Source organism: Protopterus annectens, chromosome 2.part0, assembly GCF_019279795.1.
Source record: "Protopterus annectens isolate FY-2018-M chromosome 2.part0, PAN1.0, whole genome shotgun sequence".
Classification (NCBI taxonomy): Eukaryota; Metazoa; Chordata; order Ceratodontiformes; family Protopteridae; genus Protopterus; species Protopterus annectens.
This window is the reverse complement of record NC_056728.1, coordinates 147,012,500-147,022,207: the sequence shown is the minus strand read 5'-3', so window position 1 is coordinate 147,022,207 and position 9,708 is coordinate 147,012,500. Positions and strand designations below refer to the sequence as shown.

The window sequence follows — 9,708 nt, the reverse complement described above, 5'->3', positions numbered from 1 at the left end:
TTTTATTTGTCTTGTATTTGTCAGTTAAAATGTATAAAAAATGAAAAGAAAGATGAAAAAAATGAAAATTTTATATGCTCAATATGCCTAACTCTGAGATTTTACTACTCATTAGAACAAACACCTGCTGTCGACACTTGTAGCAAAATATATTATATTTCTTACTTGTTTTAAATGGCAAACATTACACTATAATAAAGGAGCAATGCAGTCTGAGGATAGACTAAAATATTAAAATAATAATAATAATAATGCATCATTAATGCTATTCACTTTTAATATCGTGTTTAGTTTTAAACAGTGAATAGCCGAAGCAAGAAAAATGCATCTCAATGTTTAATGGAAAAACAACAATAAAAATACGTTGATGTTTTTCAATAATGTGCTCCTACCACTGTAACTCATGTGAAAGAGCAGTCCATATCCCCTCTGTTCTGTGCGCTCAGAAGCACATTAGTCAGTCCCTACAACGACACTACTGAGTAGACAAACATTACAGTCAGAAGGAAAACATTCCATTTCCTCTGCTTACAAAACTAACTGTGAACTTTCATTTATACTAGGGCAACTCAAATTCAGTCTAAGCTTACAAATCACTTTTTATCTGTTTACAAAAATTAGAGCATACATTCTCTATTTTATATTCATAAAATGACTACTAATTGTCTCCAAAAAATATGTCATGCACATAAGTTGAGACAATGGGGTGAGAAGTATCACATATGCTATATGGTACCTCATTTTCTGCAGTGCTGATAAACACTGTTGGCAAATGAAAACAGACCAGCAAGAGAGCACAAAGAGGATGCAGTACTGTTAGCAAATATTAAAATTAAATTATTATCTCCATGAAAAAGTAGGAATATTGGCATATACCAATATACCTTTACATGGAGAGTCACTGTCACTGACATACAAATGACAATAAAAGTAGAATCCATAAAAATTTTGCATGAACACCTCCGTGTGTAGACTGAATCTCATGCAGCAGCATATGAGGTGAAAACGAAACAAAAATATTTACTTGATGAATATTTAAATAAATTCTGCAGACTCCGTGAACCATTAAGTGATCATTCAACATCTGTACATTAAATATAAATCAACTGGACAAGCCTTAACTTCATGATAAAAGATACTGTGATGCTACAGCCCAACTATCATCTCAACTCTTACGGAGCTAGTGATTTGTAGGTTAACACCAAATTAAATTGGCCATGATTCAGGCAAACTCATGGTCTAAATGTCAAACATATAACAAACATGCAACTCCACATATTTTCCTTTTTTATAGCCATTGAGATGATGAAACTAAATTGTAACATAAGCAGAGAAGATTAGAAATACATAGAAAAGTTATCAATTATCTAAGGCCAAAAATGTCCAGTGCTAAGTAAAACCAGACTATAGAAAAGGCAAGGGGATTATCTTATACTAAAAATATACTAAGTCAGTATGCTTTCATACCTTATAAAGCAACATGGCTGTACATAACATGGAAACTGGAAGACATTATAACATATATTACACAGATTTCCATGAAAAGCATCAAAATTCATGAGTACAAAATTGAAAACAAACTCAACCAACCAGGTTTTAATGTTAGTAGTGCCTGACAATTAGTAAACCGGTGCACATCAGTGCCACTTCCACAGGTAGAAAGCAATAACATTTGAGAAAGTAAAATAGGTTTTAAACACCGAGTTATCAGATAATTACAGATATCAATCTTTGAAGCCCCTACCTTCAATTACATATTTCAGTTACCCTTCCTTTTGCATGAATACTAAATTTTTTCATAATTATATTTGCTAGTATTAAAGTTAAGCTCATTGAAAACATGGTGAAAATGGGTGTTCAGATGTCAAAACATCTTTACTGCAAACTAAGCAAACTCCTCCCTGTGTTATACCTGTAATACTTTCCAAATTACTGAAAAGAAAGAAAGCACAATCACATATACAATGTGCTTATACTAAAATACAATATAACACTTATAATATGACTGAAAGCTGCATGAAAATCATGAGGAATAAAAACAACAAATGCAGGAGATGCAAGCCTTAAATAGGACACATACCAAAACATGTCTTACAAAATTTGCAAACCATGAAGTAACCTAATTTAAAAAAATCAAACATTTATATTTATTATACACTAACTGCTGGCTGGTATATCATACATCCTGAATGTATATACAATATATATATATATATATATATATATATATATATATATATATATATATATATACAGGTACACATACATACAGGCCTTTTGTAAATTTCTAATCTTCTCATGTAAAGCACATTATTGTAATGAATGCATAAAACATCATTGTCAGATGTTTTTCTTTTTTTTGTAACTTTGTAATAACTGTCTGGAGCTTTTCACCTTGGCTCTCTACTAAAAATGGGCTACTGGCTCAATTGGACTAGCCCGGTTAACAAACGGCAAATAAATAAATAACTACATACATACATACATACATACATACATACATACATTCATACCTCTCAAGTGCCCCTGATTTTGCCTCCTATTTTTGCCATGTAAGCCACTAAGGATTACAGTCAGTTGTTCTAGACATTAGACTTCCTCCTTACAGTTTTTTTAGAAAATGCATGTTGAATCAAAACCTAATGCTCTCTAAGTTTTTAAGTGAAATGGTGGAATATTTAAACAGTGTCCCTGATTTGGGGCACTTGCACCCTCATTATTTCTGGCTTTACCTTGAATTATTTATCAAAGTAGATGAGAGGTATGTAGAGACGCTCTGTGGGAAATAATATGCTACATGACAGCATAGAAACTAAAATGATTTTAATTTTATATACGACACTCACTGAAACAACAGGTGCTGACAGAATTCATCTCATTTAGACTGATCTACCTAAGGTGCCAAACTGCATTCTGTTGCCCAGCATTTATGTAATATGAAGTGCAAACAAATACAATGTCACTTACTGTTCATCAGATTTTTTACACAGCTTCCTTATTTTATTGTATTGTATATTCTCTGATGCATGACTTCCTTGAATTATTAAAAAATGTATCTGCAGGTATATCTCAATGTCCATTATTGTTGTTATTAGCATATCATAAGAATAAGTTTTACTGTACGTGAAGATATGACTTTTCTCTTGTATGGCGTATCCTTGAGGCAGCACATGCTTGCATGTAGCCAATACTGCGGCCAGTAAACAAAAACATTTAACGAAAGCAAACAGCAATCACAGTTGTTTTTGTAATTCTGTATTCTGCAGTATCTGATTGAACTACTTAACACTTAGTACAATGTTTTCCATCACAAGCAGATGTACACATGCATATGTAAAAAAATGGCCACATGCTTTTCTTTACATGTTTAGATTTTGTACTTCTCTGTTACTATTGGCATGCGCTAAACAATTATTTCTACCAGAATCTGAGCAATGGGCTACCCATTGCATTCTGCATGAAGACAAAATAAATAACATGCAATAGGAGTATCCACAACCTGGTAAAATATTCATTTTTTCAAACCACATAAAGATTTCATTTTCATGGTTTGCAGAGAATGCTACTTAATTATAAGAGCATTTGTTTTGTTTCAGCTATCTCTAGTGCCAGAAAACAAAAAATTTGATGTACTATAATGTATACCCCTAAACGGCTTGAATTTGCATATTAAAATGATTGTACTATTTCACATAAGCAGACCACTTATACTCTGGTAATGAATCCCTTCAATCAACATCTTTTTTTGTGAAGGGAGACAGACAGTGGAGTATTGAAGGCATTGTAAAACTGACTGTGCATTCAGATTTTGCTGCTCCTAACAATGTGCAATTCTTTGCTATTCTTGGCATAATTTTGTGCTCACAGTAAACACATTGTAAATCTATGTATAGAAACATATCTATCAAATATACTTTGGATTTAGACATTACAAACTTTTTCTTAACAATATAGTCCTTTCAGGGTATAAAATATTAAGAAACAGTCACAGGAAATCGAGTTATAGCCTTTTCCTAAAAATTTATATAGACATAAGAGACTCGTCTTGCTGCTAAGACTTCTGTATAATTTTACAGAATAATAAACCTATGAACTTCTGCATTATTTTCCATAGCACCCTAAAATCTGTGATTTAATGGCTTACATATAAACTATACATATATGAATAACATACATTAATTGGAACGGTATCATGCTCACAGACAACAAGGAAATGTTTTACTGGTATGAGAAGGGACAATTCATTTTTTTTAAATGGCTCCATCTGTATTTTAAAAAAGGCACTTGTAAAGACAATTTAAGAGTTAGAAAAAGAAGATACCAAAGGAATACACAAAGATCTTACATCTTTATTGCAGCTTGAGTTAAAACTAGCATCGGCATCTACACAGTCAAGATATATGCATTCAGTAACAAGAAGGAAAAAGTCTCATATAACACAAATCAGCTATGGAACCCCTTAGCTCATGAAAAACTAATACGTCTGTCTGACCAATTAGCAAAAAGCCTTCCTGGTAAACGCATGTCAGTTCCTAAGCAAATTTACAAGCTATTCCACAAACTATTACAACGCAAAATGTAGAAGTTAGTCATTAGCCCTCGACAGGTGATTGCCATTTGACTGTAACCCATATAAAATCACACTCCATAGAAATATGTTCTCGGAACCGCTTATTGCAGTGAATGCAAACACTTTGTGAAAACACTGAGGAACAGGAACTCTTTCTCAAAATATGTCTCCATACATTACTTGCAACAGAGTGAGTAATATATTAATATTCCTAAACAAAATACCTATGTATGAAGAAAATATGCATTGAGAAGAGACTGTGTTGTAATATACTACATATACAGAAAATTAGAGCTACAGGTTTATTATGAGCTACATTTTAAGAAGAAATTATTTTGCCATTTTCACTAGGTCACACACACACACACACACACAAAATGGGAAATAACTCAATCAGGAATTATATTATTCATTAATCCATCAATGAACTTTTTTTAAATCATGCAATAATTTGTTCTCATCAAATGCAGTCTATTAAACAGGCATTTCCTTGTGCAACCTATCTGCTAAACAAATCTCTAAGATCTGTAAGCATCTGTACGATCTGTAAGCATCTGTACAATCTGTAAGCATCTGTATGATCTGTAAGCATCTGTACAATCTGTAAGCATCTGTATGATCTGTAAGCATCTGTAAGATCTGTAAGCATTTTGTTCCCATATACAAGTAGCATGATCACCTCAACTCCAAAAACACTTGTGCTGCAGACAGTAGCCAGGATACTCAAAGAAGTGTGGAGTTAAGCAGAAGTACCTTTAGAGATGTAAAGTTAAGAATATTACCATTTACTTGGTGGAGCAGAATTGGATTTCTCTTCTTCTTTCTTTCAGGGTATACACTATTTGTTTAGCTAATTAAAATGAGAAATGATTGCCTATATTAGCAGTACTGTTTTTTATATGTGTAACTCTTCTATGATGTAGACAGTAGGTCACACAAAATAAAACAAACCTGAAATGATTAGCATTAATGCTATACCACATAAATGTAATACTGGTAGCACAATTACAGGTAGCAGGGAAATTATATGTTGACAATAGTTGTGACAATGTCTATAAACTGCAAGCAGTGGGTGTGAGGCTATGCAGTTATCTGTACAATTGTCAGGCTGTAAGATTCTACAGGAAAATGAAAGGAAGTGGTGTTAATTATAAGGAGCATTAATTATAAGAAGCACTAAAAAGGATTTAACTTAAAAAAATATCAAACACACAGGTTTGGTGGCATTTATTAGGAACTGCGCCATGAAGGGACTAGTTTGAATTTTGATGAAATACAGAGCACTGTTACATAGAAAAGAGCAACCTGAAATTAAAATAAGCATGTTAAACTACAATCAGCTATGTAAATATATGACATTGTGTTTGTAATAGTTCTACCATGGTTAGCTATGTAACCTGGGGATTTCAATATTTAGGAATAGTAGAAAAATAGTTCCAAAGTCCAAAATGACATATTAAGTGGCATTGTCATGGAACCAGTATTAGCAATGAAGTTTCTACTGCACAAGACTTCTGTGTTCTATCCTATAATCCTTGCAAAGTTATGTCTAAAGTATATGTTCAGTGCCGTCTCAAATCAATTTTATTCCTAACACACCACAGTATTAAACTATCACAGATGTGCCTCCTTACTCCTTGCAATCTGTCCCATGATAGCAAACATTCTGCAAAAACAGTTACTGTTCTGAATGTATGTGTGACTTTAAAGTAGCAAATGCTTACAATTCCTATTATGCTTCTGTCCTGTTCTCTACAGCCATCCCCTTAAGACATCTAAAATTAATTTTCTCCAGTGCTCTCTCCTGTTTAAGATAAAACAATACAGTTTAAGAGTGCGTGGTGTGTGGGCATGTATTATATTATGCTACAATATTTTCAAGCACGTTTGTCTTTGTAATAAGAAACTCTGGATTTCAAGCACTGCTCTGTGTGCACATGAACAAAGTGCAAAGACAGCAATTAATAATAATAATAATAATAATAATAATAATAATAATAATAATAAGTATTATTATTAAAGATACATTATTATTATTATTATTATTATTATTATTATTATTATTATTACTACAGAAAAATAAAGAAGAAGCTGCAGTTTCTTTGGTGGCCACTTTGTACTTTACAGCAGTGTGTTTAGGATTTAAAGTGACTATGATATTCACTGCGTGTTCCAAGCACTTTGTTATGCTTACATTGTGTTATATAGGTCACCCATTAACCGTCGGGTTAAACATAAGTTTATCTTCTGCCTTGTAGTACTTGCTAGTATTTTGGAGTCTGTCGGTATTAACATCAAATAGAAGAAATGTCATATAATTAAATCATCTAAGCGTTTGCTTGTTTTTTTTTGTCCTACCCCTGAACGACAAATCCAATTAAATGTTCCCACGTTGTCCCTCCATAGCTTATAGTGAAGTTGAGGGGAATGTTTTCTAGAAGTGTGTCGTGAAAGTCTGAAAGTGACACAAATTTTACACACGATCCTAAACAGAAACACACATACCAACTTAACGCGCGCACACACACACACACACACACACACACACACACACACACACACACACACACACACACACACACACGTGCACAAATAGATACACGCACGCAGCGTATGCATAAAAGGTAGTCCCTGGGTAAACCATTTGACAGACTGCAGAAGGCTTTGTAGGTGCAGCCGCAAGGAAGCCAAATGATCTATCTAATGTTTTAATTCACTTCCTGCAACCTTACTCTAGGTCTAGAATAAACTTAAAATGAACTATGACACCTGATGCCACACCACCAGCTCAGTCAGCCAATGTTCTTAGTTACCTCCCAATGGTTTTGACGCGGAGCCGTTGGGCCTCCCCCGTGCCCCTGGACTGCCATTCTGTTCTAATCGGGCCACCTTCAGAGGGGGAGGACCCTTGACTTCAGGACTGCTGCTCCTTCTGTCCGGGCTGCCCAGCCTACAGGGACTCTCGCTCCTTCTCTCCATGCTGCTTGGGGTGTTAAGGAAAGTTCCCAGTGGCAGATCACAGTACAGTGAACAGGGACCTATAAGGGAAAGTAATAAAAATGTATATCTACCAGCAAATATATATATATATATTTTTTTTTTAATAGAGAAAATGCATTAACCACGTTCATATTGACTCAAATGCTCAACCATTGCTCTTTAGTCTGTTTCATTCCTGCATGCTTATGATGTTTGTGGAGAGGTTTCAGTTTCACAGTCTAGTCCAAGCATTTCTTTCCATTATTAGGACTATTAGCCGCCTAAAAAGCCTTATATAACTTGTGTGCCCCTCAAAACTGCGTTTTACCATTTTGACTCTAGCACAGAGTTCAGGGACAAATAATAAAATACAACGCACTGTAGACTCTCAGCTCCATAAGCAAAATGTGTGATGCTAAAACTTGTGAATTAAAAAAAATACCTTCCATCAAACTATCATAATTTTCATCCATAAATGACTTTTAAATCAAATTTTGAGATAAATAAATCACACACATAAAATCATAGCCTGTAGGAAAATAAAGTGAAAGCAGTAAGTACAACAGTTGTTAAGGCAAACATGAAAACTCGAGAAAGCAATTAGTTACCTGTTTGTATGTACGAGATTATGAATGTGACTGTGTGTGTGTGTGTGTGTGTGTGTGAAGATATACACACACACATATATATATATATATATATATATATATATATATATATATATATATATACATATACATATATAGATATAGACATATATATATTGCTATAGATATGCATAGAAATACATCGAATTAGTACAGCTGTGTATCTGCATATACATTGCAGAGATGCATAGAAATACACATTATGCTTAGAGATGCATATTATTATAGCTGTGTGATATATATATATATATATATATATATATATATATATATATATATATGCACACATACATGTGTGTGTGTGTGTGTGTGTGTGTGTGCATGACATGCACTTCATACACAAGAGCAAGATACACGGATAGATAGAGATATAGATAGATAGATAGATAGATAGATAGATAGATAGATAGATAGATAGATTTATATAGGCAGTATTAACCCTAGCAGTTAGCAGATTAGCAGAGTTTAGCTGAAGCTGACCGGCCCTGCCTAATTTTTGCCTCTCAGTGTGCTGCAGAGCGTTATCTCCAATAGAAGTTTCTTTCTAGTGAAACTGCTGCATGGCTTTGTATTACAAAGGAAAACGTGCTGGGTGGTGCCGTACTTACTGCTTACGACCGGTCTTGACTGAGCTGGCAGAAGGCTCTGTCCATGGATCAAAAGTAGTGAATCCAGGGCTGAACGTTTACGGGTCTTTATCACAAAGTACGGGCTTCCTAATTTCGTGCGCCTGAGAGCTGTGAAGCTGATGGTTAGCTAATGCCTGTGGGTAGCTTCGATCCCGGCTGGCAACTAGCTGAAACTCAGAAAAAACATGAAGAGTGCCTTCTCGCTGCGCCTCTGTCGCCGGGGAGCCTCCTCGAACTCCTCGCACCTTTGCTTATCAATGCAATCAAAAGTAGGGAAGTCAGACCTATTGGGGCGATACGATACAAAAAAAAATAAATAAATAATAAGCCTGGAGGAGGAGGAAGAGGAGGAGGAGCAGAAGGAGGCTAAATGCAACTTCGGATGGCAGAGCCCGAAGAACTGTCACACTCAATCCTTTCCTGCCACTGAGACTGACTGACAAGACTCGAACGGCTGAAGAGAGGAGAAATAATTATTAGTTGCATTGAGTCATCTGCAGCAGCAAGTCCTTTGGGGTTGTCCTTCGTCTCCACTTTTGTCGCTTACGTCCCAAGCGGATTTCAAAAAAGATTGTCTTTACCCCCTCCAGTCGCAATCAAAGAGACGTAGGATCGAGACGGGAAAACACAGTAAAATAAAAAAAGTGCACTCCATTAAATGACGATTGGCGAAAGGACACGGGTACCCAAGTCAGGTCGGGATGAAGGCATTCTTAAAAAAAAAAGGTGGAGACTCCACACTACACAGAAAGATGGACGTCCGTCTATGTATCTTATCCTGTGGACTGCATTACTCCAGCGCAAGAATTTTTAATCAGCTTGATTATTGTAAGGCGGTTGAGCATTTATTACAGATAATAACACCACATGATCAAATAATTAG

At 34.9% G+C, this 9,708-nt stretch overlaps 1 protein-coding gene across 3 annotated transcripts in view; it reads right to left on the bottom strand.

The window, feature by feature from the left end:
- SATB2 (SATB homeobox 2) overlaps positions 1–9,121 on the bottom strand; it is a 419,213-nt gene extending 410,092 nt beyond the window's left edge. For all 3 annotated transcript variants that reach the window (XM_044060638.1, XM_044060639.1, XM_044060640.1), the window contains exons 1-2: positions 8,805–9,121; positions 7,384–7,608 (exon numbers count right to left, since the gene is read on the bottom strand). In XM_044060638.1, the coding sequence (XP_043916573.1) occupies positions 7,384–7,549 (166 nt within the window). In that variant the 5' untranslated portion in view covers positions 7,550–7,608; positions 8,805–9,121. The remainder of the gene's footprint in view (positions 1–7,383; positions 7,609–8,804) is intronic.
- Between the last annotated feature and the right edge of the window lie 587 nt (positions 9,122–9,708).